Here is a 16,423-nt window from a genome sequence, read left to right as displayed (position 1 = left end):
TAAAGCCCTTTCTTGAAATCACAGGTCTAAAGCCCTTGGGAGAAGGGTTTTTATGGGAATATACATAATTATTGCAATGCTATGCAAGCTCAAGGAATAAACTATTGTCAGTAAGAACTCAAGACCTTCTTTGCATATGAGTTTGTTGAATTTTTGCCTATTCACTTCAATTTTTTGCTCATTGTTGATGTACATGTCATGCCTAGTTGTGTGTGGTTTGCTCAAAGAGTGCTCAAGCAAAGTGAAAGGCAAATAGAGCAAGCATAGTGCTCTATAGTGATTCTCAGGTTCTTTTGTTTTGCTATAGTTGTTGAAATGTATTATTTGGGGGCATTTGCATTTCTTTGTTGAAGCTCGAATGTCTATGTATCGCTGACAAATGAGGCCAAACATATGTCTTGTAGTTGTTATTTCATCTACGTGCATTCAGTGATAATGTCTAGAAATAAAACATCATTCCATGTGGGTCCACGCTCTCTAGCTATGCATGGTGTTTTAAGAGCATCGTGCATTCTTCTGGTGGGCTTGTATTTATGTAATAAAATTCCCTATTGCTACTTGTGTGAGGCAACGACAAGGATAAGTACATTGCTTGCTATGCACTAATGTGTAGTGTGTTTAAGATTACGCTGCCTACTTTTTGCACACGTTCATTGGCAATGGCATTGTTCTCCAAGCACCCACTCAAGGCACGTTTCACTACCTCAACTATGGTTTATCAATCTTTGTCAAGGTCCGTGGTCGGACGGCAAATCATTTCAGCTGTCTGATCAATCACAATTATTATGCAAAAGTACAATCATATCATGCGAGTTGTCTCCATCACTTTTCCTTGCCTCCCCGTCGCCATCAAGTCCAAGAAGATGGCATGGAATACAAGCTTTTTGAGCGAGAGGTTCAACCTCTTATCACTTTCAATCAACCTCTCGCGGGCCCTCGACGTACGCAAAAGCCCCAAGGTCGACTTTTCCTCAACATAAAAATGGCTTGCGGTTGTGCCACTCGCCATTTTCATGTTGAGGAAAAGCCTCCCTTGGGCATATGAGGTGCGATAAGCGGTGGCTCCATGTGAGCTCAAAACAATGTGAACATCCGTGCTTGCTCCCTAAAGTTGATACAAAGTTGCATTGAACTTGGGACTCCTTTTTAGTAGAAGAGCATGTTGTGAGATGCTCGTTTGTAAGGCGATCATGTACTCTTCCTCAGTAAGCGCAATTTGGTTTTGCACACCGTTGTAATGTCGCTTCGTTTAAGTGAAACTAAGAACCACGAACCTTTCAAATCTGCATTATATATTCAAACCGGAAGTGCAATTACAAAACCATTCATGTTAACAACGGCATTGTATACCATAAATATTCAAAACAGAATTGCAACTCACCATCACCCACATATGTCATCCAAAATAGTGAACAACAAAAACTGTCATCACACAGCTACATGATTTCCATGTCAGAGCAATAGAAATCTCATCTACCAATCTTTCTCTAATAGCAACCTTAATCTTGAAATCAGAAAGTACGTAAATTTGTATGTGATGTCAAACGCAAGCTCTATAACTGTGAAGAATGATCCTTCCCCCAATGTGCAAAGACTACATCACAACTACAAATGTAGCAAAGCACATGTAGTTGACAGCTATATACACTAGAATCTCATTATCCTTTCGCTATTCCAATTTGAAATGCATTCTCACAAGCCGTCCTCTTTGTAAGAGGCTCCATAAGTATTAAGTAAAATAGATAACGACAATTAACCACATTAATCCAAAATTAACCCCGATAAGCATGCAGGGGAAAAAGGCTTAAAATACGTGTGCGAAGGACAGCTGCGAGATGTTGGCTCAAACACAAACCCTAAACACCCCGTCCTGTAGTTAGGTCTCCGAGTTCTGTTCTTTTTCGTCATCGTTGGCCGTATCACGTTCTTGGCGACTTCATGGGTTCGGAGCGCAAAAGGAAGCTTAGCCTCTTTGATGTGGTGGATGATTCGGCTATCCCTGGGAAAATCAAGCTTAACGGGATTCCCAACCTCAATCCCTACACTGGCCGTCCTTATTCGCAGCGCTACCATGAGATATTGGAGAAACGAAAGACTTTACCTGTGTGGCAACAGCGCCAGGAGTTTCTGGATATATTGGCAAAGAATCAGACGATGATTCTAGTCGGGGAAACTGGCAGCGGTAAAACGACGCAGGTAAGCGAATTTGCTAGCTCTTCTTACGGCATACGTGTTGAAGGTTTGTTGATGGGCTATCAGAATTGATAGCTCGGTTGTGTTCTACTGCAGATTCCTCAATTTGTAGTGGAGGCTGGATACACATCCAATAGAAAGCAAATTGCTTGCACGCAACCGCGAAGGGTCGCAGCAATGTCTGTTTCCCGACGTGTTGCAGATGAGATGGATGTTACAATTGGAGAAGAAGTTGGATACAGCATCCGTTTTGAAGATTGCAGTGGTGCTAAGACAGTGTTAAAGTAGGTTTGCCTCTTGCCTGGCTGTGAAACAACTTGATATGGTATTTTCTTGGCGAGTAAAGTGGTGTTTTTTTTCGTATGCCTGAACATACGCCCATTGACCAGCGTGCTTAACTTTTGGGGCAGCTGTGCAACATTAATTGCAAACCGAGATCCTGGCCTTCCTTTTTCCCTAACTTCTCCCGCTTTTTCTGACTTTGTAACTTTTGCTCTTTTTGATGGTCTGGGTTCTGATGTCTTCCATTCAGATTGTAGTTCCATTTCCTTCAATTTCTCCGTAGCTGCTTTGTCTCTGCTGAAGAATGCTCTCTCTCTCTCTCTCTCTCTCTCTCTCTCTCCGCCCCCCCCCCCTTCCCCCCTTTTACCCTCTTTTTAACTCTCCCTCTTCTCTATCTTTTTGTTGTGGTCTTTCTCGTTTTCGTTTGCTGTTTGCACATAGTTTTAGCTGGGATTCTAGCTAGCATGGTGATCAAGAGTGCTTTTCATTTTTTGAAAAACTTGGGAGTACTTGCAGTCCAGGCCTTTACAAAACAGAACCCTTTCTTTCCTGCTCTTATGAAAATTTCACTTTGTCACTCGTTTGCTTCAGTTCCATGCAAGGTGAGTGCACTAGATGATGCAAAATAGTGTGCTTCTCATTTGTGGAGTAAATAAGTAAATTGACAATACTTTCCTTCCACTTGGTAAGCAACATGGAACTCTGTTCTTATCGCTCTCATGATCGTTTCTTTTGCTTCAGTCTCCATATTATGTATATCAGATTGTCTTTCTATCCACCATTGTCACGTGAACTGCATACTTGAAGTTGTCAATAGGTGTTTGATTTTTGCACATTCTCTTTTTGCATTGCTTCAAGGTATGTTACGAATGGGATGCTTCTAAGGGAAGCAATGACCGATCCTCTAATGATACTTTTCATTTTTTCAGTAAATGAGAAAATTAAAAATACTCCCCCCAACTAGATAATGGCCTTGGCAACATAGAACTTTGTTCTTCTTGCTCTCATTAATGTTTCACTTGCTTCAGCCTGTGTTGAAAAGGGGTAGGTACAGATTAGAGAAAGGGGATATAATTAGCAGAAGGCAGTGAGAGGAAGAGGGAGAAGCTAAGGAATAGGGTGTTTTTTGGGGGGGGGGGGGAGAGAGAGAGAGAGAGAGAGTAATCAAATAGGCGGAGAAGGGAGGGGATGTCACATTGAAAATTGCTACATGAGTGGGGGTTTGGACTTATTGATGGGATATCTCAAGGTGTATGCCCCAGCATACCTTAGGTTCTATGTGTGTGTGCTAGAGGCACAGTTAGGTGCCCATAAGCATTGTTAGGTGGTGGTAGATGCCACATAGGATGATTGAGAGATTCTAGGAGCTGATTGAGGAGATGATTGAGGAGATGATTGTGGAGCTTGGTGGCTCATGTAAGAGGTGCTTACATATGGACCTCACCTTTCTTCATTCCATAAGCAAGCAAGCAATTCTCTCATTTCGTGTTCAGCTTCATGCTTTCCTTTCACTTCTCCAACATGGTATCAGAGCACTATAATCCTCCTTGAGCCCATTTATGCCATGTCATCTTCTTGATCTTCTTCTTCTTCTTCACCTTCCTCTCCATTTGGAAAGCCCTCTTTTCTTTGCTTTGAAGAGTGAGATACAAGTCCTCCAAGTTCAGGCCTTTGTTTTGGACAATTTTGACAATGTTGTGAGTTTGGTGCTACATTAGATGCTACTTTAGCATTTCTGATGTTTTAAAGTGTTGAATAGCATCGGTACAATTGTGGCTACAACTTTTCTTTAGGTTGCTATACTGGGATTTGCTTGGAATACTTTCATTTAGCCACCTCTATGAAGCATGCAAGTTGAAGTATCATTTTCATTATGATTTTTATGTACAAGTCTTTGCTACACTAAATACTTGTACTTTGAAGCTTTTCAGCCTTTTCTACCCTTGTAAGAGAGTAGACACTGCCCAATTCTTGGGTTAGACCCTCTCATGGCTTGCTTATGCAAAATATGTGGAAAGCCAAATCATGAAGCAATGTTTTGTTATGCTACAATGGAAGAGAATGCCAACATGGCTTTCTTGTTGCAGATTGCCAAGATGATGGTTGCCAAAAAGGAAGCAACTACAAAACCAGAAACTGCCAATATACTTTCAGTTGATGTGCCTCCACAAGATGAGGCCTCCTATGATGATTATGCTTTTTGAACCATCTCCATATATGCTCCAGATCTCTCTTTTATGTTGAGTCAAGGTACTCAGCCTGGATAGTCCTCCAAAATTAATGAAATAAACTATTGTGTTCTTTGTAAACACCTCTGGTCACCATATGATGTAGGCCATGTGTATGTGTTTTTGCTCCATGGTACCTCCTGCAGACATTGTGTGCATGTACATGCATGGGAGATAACCATTGGAAGGTCTTATGTATTCTTTTGTTGACTTCACACCCTTGGGAACCCTTGCTAGCATGAGATTCTAGCCATAGATTTATCCTTGACTACCATGAGATGGCATGAGAAACTAGATGTATCCTTGACATAGCCTGGGGCATTCCCTTGAGGGGGGGTTTGATGGGATATTTCAAGGTGTATGCCCCAGGCACACCTTAGGTTCTATGTGTGTGTGCTAGAGGCATAGTTAGGTGGCCATAAGCACTGTTAGGTGGTGGTAGATGCCACATAGGATGATTGAGAGATTCTAGGAGCTGATTGAGGAGATGATTGAGGAGATGATTGTGGAGCTTGGTGGCTCATGTAAGAGGTGCCTACATATGGACCTCACCTTTCTTTATTCCATAAGCAAGCAAGCAATTTACTGGATTATCTTAAATTACCCCCTTTCCCCCTTCATTACAGCCATTTCTTCCCATAGAATTATGCCCTCAAAATTACATGTTTTGGTTGTCACACAAGGTGCTGAGACAGCAAGTGATACTGTTGATGAGCTTGGTAGATAGTGGGTGCTCTTGGAAGGCAATAGTTTTCAGTATGCAAATCAAGGACAACAAATCATTCTACACCTCTCAGTGCATCCTGGAGATTTTGGTGGTGGTTCAGTGTTTCAAGCAATGGCTGGCCAAGCTAGGAACAGTCAAGGAATGCTTGGAAACCACCTTGTTAGTTTTCATCCTGGAATGCAATGTATACAAGGGACTATGGTTTGGGGGTAAGTAGCCCGGAATACAAAGTGTTTTCAGTAGAAACAATGACATGCAGCCATGAATGCGAAATGGAATGCAGCACCAACGCTGAGGCATGAGTCTGCAAATTTCAGGTTTATAAAACTGAGCTGCGCTTCTTTTGGCCAGCCCAATGTGCTCTTGGTTGCTTTTGCTATAAATGAGAATGTCATTAAAGAAAACCAGCACATATCAAAAGAGAATTGACTGTAATATTTTGTTCACGAGTGCCTGAAAGGTGGCTGGTGCATTAGTCAACCCTAATGGCAACACCTTGAACTCAATAGAACCTCTTTTTTTTCTGAAGGCTGTTTTGTGCTGATCACCCTCTTTCACTCTGATCATCATGATGATGATGGCCCAATCTCAGATGTATCTTTGTGAAGCAGTGAGCGTCCTTTAGTTCGTCCAACAGATATCAATCCTGGGAATTGGAGATGTGTTTTTGTAGTAGCCTTGTTGAGATCCCTTTTTTATGCATCTGCGCGGTCTTCTTGTGTTAGGTGCCACTGCTGATCTGGGTGACGCTGATGGATGCTTCTGACTATGCTCTATGATCTGGGAGCGACGCTGGCCCAAGTGTAGTACAGCAGTGACGCTAGCAGACAGAGCTCGTAAATCAATTTGCTGTTGAGGTCCCATGGCTGTTGTTTTGTGCGGTCGCAAGGATTTCCAAGAATGAAGCTCTGATACCAACGTAAAAGAGGGGTAGGGGCAGATTGGAGAAAGGGGATTGAATGAGCTGAAGTTAGAGAGAGGAAGGGGGGGGGCGAAGAAGGAATGGGTTGAGAGAGAGAGAGAGAGAGAGAGGGAGAGAGGATTAGATGTCACATCCAAAAGTCTCTGTGAGTGGTGTTTGGACTTATATAGTCCCATCCACATCTCCTGTAAAATATCAATAGAGTATCCTAAATTAGCCCCTTAATCCCCTTGATTACAGTCCCCATGATTGTTGTCTTTGTTCTCGTATTTGTATATCAAAGTGTCATTCTATCTACCATTGTCACTGAATACATAAAGTTGTCAACTGGGGTTTGATTTTAGTATATTCTTTTCTTGCATTGCTTCCAGGTATCTCACTGATGGGATGCTTCTAAGGGAAGCAATGACTGATCCTCTACTTGAGCGATATCGTGTGATCATTCTTGACGAGGCACATGAGAGAACATTAGCCACAGATGTGCTTTTTGGCCTTTTGAAGGAAGTGTTAAGAAACAGGCCAGATTTGAAGCTTGTGGTCATGAGTGCTACCCTTGAGGCAGAGAAGTTTCAGTCGTACTTTAATGGCGCTCCACTGATGAAAGTTCCAGGGAGATTGCATCCAGTGGAAATATTTTACACTCAAGAACCTGAGAAAGACTATCTTGAGGCAGCTATTCGAACTGTGGTTCAAATACACATTTGTGAGGCTCCTGGGGATATTTTACTTTTCCTTACTGGTGAAGAGGAGATAGAAGATGCCTGTCGAAAGATAACAAGGGAAATTCAGAACATGGGCGATCAAGTTGGGCCAGTGAAAGTTGTCCCTTTGTATTCCACTCTACCTCCAGCTATGCAGCAGAAGATCTTTGAATCTGCTCCACCTCCCATTAAAGATGGTGGACCTCCAGGCCGCAAGATTGTGGTGTCAACAAATATTGCTGAAACATCACTCACAATTGATGGGATAGTTTATGTGATTGATCCTGGCTTTGCTAAGCAGAAGGTTTACAACCCCAGGATCCGAGTTGAATCTTTATTAGTGTCTCCGATTTCTAAGGCCAGTGCACATCAAAGAGCTGGGCGAGCTGGTAGGACACAACCTGGGAAATGTTTCCGACTCTACACCGAAAAGAGCTTTCAAGATGACCTACAGCCACAAACTTATCCAGAAATTTTGAGATCAAACTTGTCTAATGTGGTGCTCACATTAAAAAAATTGGGCATCGATGACCTAGTACACTTTGATTTTATGGACCCTCCAGCTCCAGAAACTTTAATGCGGGCTCTTGAGCTGCTTAATTATCTTGCTGCATTGGATGATGATGGATACTTGACAAAGTTGGGTGAGCTTATGAGCGAGTTTCCCTTGGATCCACAAATGTCGAAGATGCTAGTCGTGAGCCCGGAGTTCAACTGCTCTAATGAGATTCTCTCAATAACTGCTATGCTTTCAGGTATTGTTCTACTCATTTCATATGTTTGGGTGTAATAGAATCAGTCCATGTCCCTGGTCACACTACTCGTCTGTTGTCCCCACGTGTGGAGCTGTCTGCCAGTAGTATTTTGATTGTCTGTGGGGTGGAATTCTATGTAGGGCCCAGGTCAGCACACAGGATTGTGGAACACCGTCCTTTGTATAGTGTGATTGTTGTCCTATAGATTTCCTAAGGATAGTTCTGATGCAGACAGCTTCAAAACCTCAGTGTATCAGTGCACGGGGTTTGGTCTCGCCTCTCTGCATCTGCTGACCTCCGTGGGCCTCATCTGTGATAACAATGCTCTCTTTCACTAGTCCCCAATTGCTTTCTTCGCCCAAAGGAAGCCCAGAAAGCTGCAGATGAAGCGAAAGCCCGGTTTGCGCACATCGATGGGGACCACTTGACGTTGCTGAATGTGTACCATGCCTACAAACAAAACAGTAAGTGTGGTTTTGTTTGTTCTGTAAGGATCTTGAGAAGACTTCTGTTTGTGTAGGCCTTTTGTTGGGGTTTTTTTAAGTGGGTACTTTTATTGTTCTCTGGGAAATGCAGGTGAGGACCCTCAATGGTGCTATGATAATTTTATCAATGTCAGGGCACTGAAATCAGCTGACAATGTGCGGTCCCAACTTGTGCGGATCATGAATCGGTATAACCTGAAAATGTGCAGTACAGATTTCAACAGTCGTGACTACTATGTTAACATCCGGAAGGCTATGTTGGCTGGATATTTCATGCAAGTAGCTCACCTTGAAAGAACAGGCCATTATTTGACTGTGAAAGATAATCAGGTGATGCTATAGAGAACTTAGTTTTTTAAATTTGTTTTTAAAGTTTTGGTTGCAGTGCATCAGCTCTGCTCAACTATGTTGCGTCTATTGCAGATGGTTCATTTGCATCCCTCCACATGTTTGGATCACAAGCCAGAGTGGGTGATTTACAATGAATTTGTGTTGACTACCAGAAATTTTATTCGAATTGTGACTGATGTCCGAGGGGAATGGTAATTACTTATGTCTTGGCACTTCTGTTGGTTTGGACAAAGATTGTTTCTTGCCGATTTCCCTAAACTTGCAAAATACATGAGTTAATGATTTAAAAAAAAAACAGCGGTTGTCACTCTGCCAATCTCACGCCAATTTTTGCTGACAGGCTTATTGATATTGCACATCACTACTATGACCTGAGTAATTTTCCACAGTGTGAAGCAAGAAGGCAGTTGGAACGCCTGTACATGAAGCGTGACCGAGAGAAGGCTGACTCCAAGAACAAAAAAGGATCTTAAAAGCTATGATCCTTTTTTATTAAGAAGCATTTGCATAGCAATCAATCAGTTTGCAATTCGTAGCGCTCATAGGGAACAATGTTCTACTTGATGTGCGTTTTGTTGAGCTTGATTTCACTGTGCACACACATTGTGCAATGACCTACTAGCTTTTCTAGCATATATGCATTTTTTGGGTTTCACTTTGAGGATCTGGCCCACTCTTTGGTTGACACATTCTGGAGTGGTTTTGTTTTGCACATGCATGGTGTGCAAAACAACAATACTTGTATTATACTATTCAAAAATTTATATTAATTTTGTTCAAAATTCTCTCTCTCTCTCTCTCTCTCTCTCTCTCTCTCTCTGTGCACGCGCTTTCTCTCTCTCACAAGTTGAAAAAATTATAGTTGAAGTTTAAGTTGACTTTTGAGGATGTACATGACATAGCAGTAGATAACCATTTAAAGAAAGCAGAAGCAATATAGTTGTATCTTAGCACAGGAGAGTTTATACCAAATACAAAGTAGAAGCTCAGTATTTAGTTTTAGACTATGTATTCCATTTATCCATGTGTACAAAGTTATTAGATTCAAAGTAATCCAATATCGATGTTATACATTTAAATTTTAAATCTTTTTGTCACAAATTTATATAGGCTATGCAATACTTGTAGGTATGTGCATAATTCACAGCAACAGAGTTCCTTATGCGAGTAGCCTGACCTGTCCACGACAGGCTTACATCTGGAGTCATAACCTCCTTGAAATATCTGCCTGCTTCAGCTAGGCACAGATGGTATTTTGTCCATTGAATCAAGGATACTGAGGAAGAATTAGGAGTGCTTTGCTTCCATAAGCGCTTTGTGGTGAAGGAAAAGCTGCCGCACGGACTGTAGAACATCTCCTGTTGGCTTTGGAAGGCCTTCGCGTGCAGAATAGATGCAGAAGGTGGCAATGAGGTGGTTTTCTGTAACTCAGTTTATTTTCTTTGAAACCTATTTGCTCATCTCTCCCTAAACTAAACCAAGAACGGTGCTCGATTGGGCTTGTGAGAACTACGCTGTTCTTTATCGTGTGATTTGGTTGGTTAATGAGTATTGAGCACAAACTGCTGGCAATGTGTATCAAGTTCCTCTGCACCTGCTGTTTCTCTGTTGGATGGCTCTGAAAATGAGGGTTGAGGCAATACAGGAGACTTGCCTTTCCACGTGATCTCTATCCTTTCTCACTGCAAGCTGCATACAGTATGCAGGATTTATAAAGAAAGGTGGATATTTTGAGCTTGTTGGACCTGGAGTTCCTGCATACATGGCTGCTGTGATGGAGATATGAAAAACTGAAGGTCAGACTAGTTGGTTGCTTTCCTGTTTGGTCAGTTTTTCATGGATCCTATTGGGCCGGCCTTCTTGCTTATCAACTGCAAAAGCTTCTCCGTAGCGAATTGAGCTTTGCCGTAGCCAAGGTAGCTCCCGAGAGCTCTCTCTTCATCAACATAGATGACATTTTCCAGCTTCACCCGACTACCATGCACATGTTTGCCACTGCTTCTCTTTTGCAAACTGAAGCATGATCGGAAAGCGGCGTTACACTTGCCTCTCCAATCAAAGATAGCAAGATTTATAGCTGTGGCCAATGGATTGATGCGATGAATTTATGAGAGATTTGATGTTGCTTGGCTCTAGCATTCCCCTTCTTGACGTAAATGCTTCTTTGCTCTCCCCTAGTATGAAGTGCGAGCAGCAGAAAATGGTTGTGATTGCTTGCACGATCGAGACAGAATGATCAACGATTCAAATAAGCATTTCCTAGCAGTATGTCCCCTTTTCAAAAAATATGCAGGGTCCAGTTCTATAACTCTACAACTTAAAAGATCTATATTTTTCCAAAAATATAATGAAGAGTGCGGTCTAATTATTTCCTTCCAAGTGAAAGATATGGCTTTTTTGCCTTCCAAAACCATATATGGTACTTTTTTTGGTAATACTTAAATTATTGCATTGGAAACCTAAAAAAAGAATTGAAAACCTTACATTATTGAATGTGGAATCTCAAAAAAAAGGTAAAAACCCACCATGAAGTACATAAAAGAACATGAGAATCATCACAAGGCCTATGCGAGATTGAAAAAGAAATTGCATTGGGTGCATAGCATGGAAAGGAGGGCTGAAAGCGGAGAGAGAGAGAGAGAGAAGGGAGGCGGAAATGGAATCTTCTATAGATTCCGGTGGTCAATTCTCTGACACGTGGCCTTCTCCTTATCATTGCATAGCAGTCTACCGGATATCACATATAGTTTTTAATATCTGATCAAGCAGGTGTACGTAGTGGAGGCTTGAGATTGCAAGGGAGAATGAAATGTTCGAGAGGGATAGAAGATGAAACAATTAATGGGGAATCTTCGACACACAACCTATGAATTTGGGCTTTTTTTTCCTACTAATTGATTTCAAGTATTCTAAGTGGTCCTTGTCTACTTATTGCTATGTACTAAGTGGTCCTTGTCTACTTATTGCTACATAGTAAGTGCAAGATTTTCTTCATACATTTTTAGAAGCCCACCAATGTAGGCATTCAACTTCTCTAACCCCTCCATCCCCCACCAATGTAGCCCTATAACTTCTTCATACATTTTTAGAAGCCCAACAATGTAGGCATTCAACTTCTCTAACCCCTTAATCTCCCAATTAGTAGCAGCTAAAATATTTTCTTCATACATTTCTAGAGATCCACCAATGTAGGCATTCAACCCCTTTGTCTCCCAATTGTCATCAACTAAAAGATCCCATCCTCGCATTCTCTTTCAATTTCCTTTGTGCATGTATGGCAATTTCTAGCTTGAACTAAAAGATTGCAAGAGAGAGAGAGAGAGAGAGAGAGAGAGAGAGAGAGGTCTATGGTCCAAAAAACTACATTTAAATCAAAGCTATCAAAGGTGTTTCTTGAAGCTTGCACAATCATCATGGGAGGTTGAAGATGCATCCTTTTTACAATACCCTTAGATTCTTAGCAACAATAGGAAACAAGGATTTTCGTTTGGTATTTAGAAAATTATTCATATATAGGAGAAGATTCACGGAAGGTATTCACAATGTAAAGATATAGTTTTGGAGCAAGTTATGCAATCATAGAAGGATATGCTCTAAAAGAGGTATCACAACAAGATATGGATTTAGAAATAGAATATGAATCATAGTAGAGAAAGAGCAACAAGGAGAGGATTTGAAGCTAGTTTGGATAATATCACAAATATGCTCATAAATCAGTTAGCATTTGTTAGGATAAAAGATGAGTGGGAGAGAGAGGATTTTTAAGCCATGTGTGAAATCTTGATTTTGCAACATTTTAAGCCATGCATGCTCTCTAGACTCATGCTATGAGCTCACAACCACGTGATCTTGAACTCAAACACATATTTGTTCTTTTCTCCCCTTCTTTGGACTCTTATCTTCCTTAACATCCTATCATGACCACATGCTCCTAAGACTTCCTTTGAATAGATGGATTCTTAAAATAATCTGAGACTACATCAAAATTAAACCAATGAATCCTGCTATGCATCCAAAATAATTAATAGATTGGGAATGTAATTCCAAGTTTGTAAAACCAAATTCCAATAATAATTTTTTAGAATGGATCCAAGTTTATGTTTGAAATGCAAAATGCATATCCATGCCTTGTGTTTAGGACCAGATGGTCATGAACATGATGCATTTTTTCACATTGCCCCTCTTCTTTAGCCTTTCAACTTTCATAATCCCTTGTCATGACCATGACCATGACCATGGTCCCTTTATCGAGGCAAAATTAATCTCTTACTTTTCAAAAATTTGTCCCTCTAGAAGTGCAAAACATGATTTCAACTTGTACATACATTATGAAATGTCGAGAGTCTACTAAAAGGATAGATATTAATACACTACAATTGCTGGGCTTACACAAACACCTACAACTAGATGCCTATCTGGACAAACTATAATAAATGCAAAAATCATATGAATTGGTAGAATAATTCAAGACTATGTCAAAATTGAACCAATGACTTGGGACTATGCACTTTAATAATCAATAGATAAGGATCAAGCTTCCAAGTTGTAAACTAAAGATCTAAGAATAAAATTTCAAAATAAGTGATAAACAATACAAGATTCTACATTAGAAATGTACATCCATGCCATAATTTCATGACGACATAGCCATGAACTTGATGCATATTTGCACTTTACTCCTCTTCTTCAGCTTCTCACCTTTCCCAATACCAGGTATAACAACAACATGATTGCCATACATTGGGACAAAACCCAATCTCCCACTTTCCAACATTTCCTTTTACAACTGTGAAACTTTCTTTGGCTTATGCATAAAAATGTGAATTCCAAGAAGCTGCTAAAAGTTTAATGTTGATACATTGCCATTGTGGGGCTTATGGAAACACTTGTGAATAGAAATACAATTATGTAGACAAACTAGAATTGGAAAAAACAAAAAAGAAAATAGGTGGACTGCTATAGTAATGTGAGGCTACATTGAAATTCAACCAATGAATTGGGACTATGCATAGAAAACAATCTTAATACACTAGGAATGGAATTCCAAGTTTATAAACTAGATATCTCTAAATAAACATCTAGAATAGTCTATGAATGGTCTAGGATTGTGTGCCAGAAATATAAATCTAGGAGTATGATGAGTGTCTGATTCAAAAAGGCTCTTTGAAAAATGAAGACTAAAAAAATTCAAGAATGTTATTTAGAAATAAAAGTCCATCATGGGTATATGCCAAGGAATAACAAAAACTTGCTCTTAAATGAACATTGAAGATGGTCCAGGATCAAAATGTGCCACAGATTTAAAGTCTGGTAAGTTATGATATAGGGAAAAATCTCTAAAAGAAAGTTTTGGAGCTAAATATCAAACTTGAAATGAAATGCTCATAAGATCTAGAATATGTCATTGAAGTTCAAAAAACAAAATGAAACATAGGAGGATCCAAGAGCTATGCAAAGATTTGGAATAAAATATTGCTGGAATAAGAAAATCTAAGGGAGAATCCAAAAGTGAAGTTATAAGTAAGGACTATGCTCAAACTTTGGTGATTCAGATAAACTCTTATAGCAATGCAGATGGCCGAGTTGATGCAATTGTGCAAGAATGGGGTTTTTTGGATCTGCGTTGGGTCATGATCACCAGTGGAAAATAGAAATAGGCTTCATAAAGGAATCCTAGATGTTGGATCTAAGATGGAATCTGAGAACATAAATTTTAGTACCTAGAATAAAATATGTGATTTAGATTATTGACATCAATATCAATATTCAAAATGAAAATTGGGATCAAGGATTGATGATGTGGTTGATGATGATATGTCACTAGAATTTGTGATTTGATACTGAGTAAAGACTTAGCCAATTAAGAGTTGATAGCATGTGTCATGAAAGCTTTAAAACAAAGAACTCTTGCATAGTGAAAGCCTCAAAGAATCTCAAATATCCTTCATAAGACTGTGTTTCTTTAGGTTGTAACTATAGGATTCATCCATGTTTGAAATCCAATTTCTCCCAAAGAGTAGAGAAAACCAACAAGATAATTTTTAACCATCTTTTGAAACTTTACAATTATCTTCATGTCATTCCATTAAAATTGAAACCACATGCATGGTGATATCTCAAATAAGGAAAAATGCCTGTTTGAGTTAGCTAGAAAGCCCCCTACTAGTCAATTTTATCAAGGGAGTGCGGCTTCTATAAAAGGGGCTCTTTGGGCCCCTTTTTTAGTATTACTTAGAGTAGCCCCCCTGAGAGCACGAAGGAGCAGCAAAAAGGCTACCCTTGGGCTTATATTCAGGAGGTGAAGGAGTAGTAGAAAGTCTACCATTGGGCCTATATTCAGGAGGTGAAGGAGACCTATAAGAAGTCATAGACTTAGCTCAAGAAGTGCTACCCACCTAGGCTGACTACCCAGAAAATAAGGTGGAAGGATCACTAGATAAAGAGTCTACATAAGCTTAGAGGAGCATGCGGGCTCAAAGATCTAGAGTGCCAAGCAAATAGTTGGAGGACTTTTGGTAAGATTGGAGCAAATATACATACAATGGTCCTCTTTGTTGTGTGTGTTTCTCGCATGTAGGTATGTATATCCTATTGGCTGGCTAGGCTGTTGTGTGCGTGTTTCTCACATGTAGGTATGTATATCCTGCTGGCTAGGCTTTGACCCTCGCCGAGCTTCCATCACAAAACAATATGAATTTCATTCAATGGGCATGTCCTTGCAAATTTTGGGAAATGGTTGTGTACATAAGGGAATGGTCTGACCAGTAAATATAGTTTGTTTTTTATTTGGAGCCATTGTCCTCCCCTATGTTGCTCCAAATATGGTGGATCGTTGATCTTGTAACAATGGTGGGATCTGTGATTAGTTGATGCATCTTATGCTGAATCATTTGTTTTTTATTTTTCTTAGTGGAGGCATTGTCTTTTGCAAGTCAATGTTAAAATCGCCTACGATGAATGCACGCAAAGCGATGTTTAGTTGAGGATATAGCTTTTGAAGCATTGCGAGTAACATATTTGTTTGTGTTCTTGGAGATTTGTAGATGTTGACGATTGCAATTTTGCCTAAGAGTTGATTATGAAGCTTTGTAAAGAGATATTCATCATCGTCTTCGTAGAAAAATTTTGCATCTTTGACTGATGTGTCTCCTTTGAAATAAGTTGCGACACCTAGCCCTTTTTGCCCGCAAATGTGTTGAAAGTTTGTAATTTTGGTCTTCTTGATATCAAGGCAATGCAATTCTTGCAAACAGAGAATGTTTGCTAACAATATGCTTGCGCTTGCCTCAATGTCTAGCTTGTGCGCATTGAATGATCTTGTGTTGAGAGATTGTATGGTAAAGTATGTCTGGTGCGTGCAAGTGAAGTCCATTTGTTTCATGATCCAGAGGCGGGTATTTCTAAGGCAATCAATTTCAACTATCACTGAGGAGTCCACCCTTATTTGTGTGTTTTGCAAAGCAGAGAGAGGAGATACAAGTTCACGAGTTCTCGCACACGCAACTGTGACTCCATGCGATCTTATGTTGGAAGGATCGAATGCCAAGGCATCCATTGTAAGACCTTGAGCTCAGAGGATTGTATGAGCCACAGTTGGTTGTATTGGAAATTGGTAGTGACATACTCAGTTTAGCTGATTCTTTCCTATTTGAAACTCATGTGCAATTTGATGGATGGGTGTCCATGATGGTTGTATGTTGTCTTTGTAGAATGATGTGTGCGCTTGTTGCTTTTATTTTTGCCGACTTTGGAATTTGTGAATTCAACCCATAGCACAAG

At 40.2% G+C, this 16,423-nt stretch overlaps 1 protein-coding gene across 1 annotated transcript; it reads left to right on the top strand.

The window, feature by feature from the left end:
- Positions 1 to 1,843: 1,843 nt before the first annotated feature.
- On the top strand, positions 1,844 to 9,372 carry LOC147891452 (putative pre-mRNA-splicing factor ATP-dependent RNA helicase DEAH2). Its single transcript, XM_087389433.1, has 7 exons — positions 1,844 to 2,196; positions 2,290 to 2,477; positions 6,724 to 7,808; positions 8,147 to 8,272; positions 8,385 to 8,623; positions 8,717 to 8,835; positions 8,985 to 9,372. Exons 1-7 carry the CDS (start codon positions 1,939 to 1,941, stop codon positions 9,115 to 9,117), a joined length of 2,148 nt encoding a protein of 715 aa, XP_087245559.1. The 5' UTR covers positions 1,844 to 1,938; the 3' UTR covers positions 9,118 to 9,372.
- Positions 9,373 to 16,423: the final 7,051 nt, after the last annotated feature.

The sequence above is a fragment of the Dipteris shenzhenensis genome, chromosome 18 (genome assembly GCF_047967505.1).
Source record: "Dipteris shenzhenensis isolate YYH24624 ecotype China chromosome 18, Dip_SZ_1.0, whole genome shotgun sequence".
NCBI lineage: Eukaryota > Viridiplantae > Streptophyta > Polypodiopsida > Gleicheniales > Dipteridaceae > Dipteris > Dipteris shenzhenensis.
This window is presented reverse-complemented; position numbering and strand designations above follow the sequence as displayed.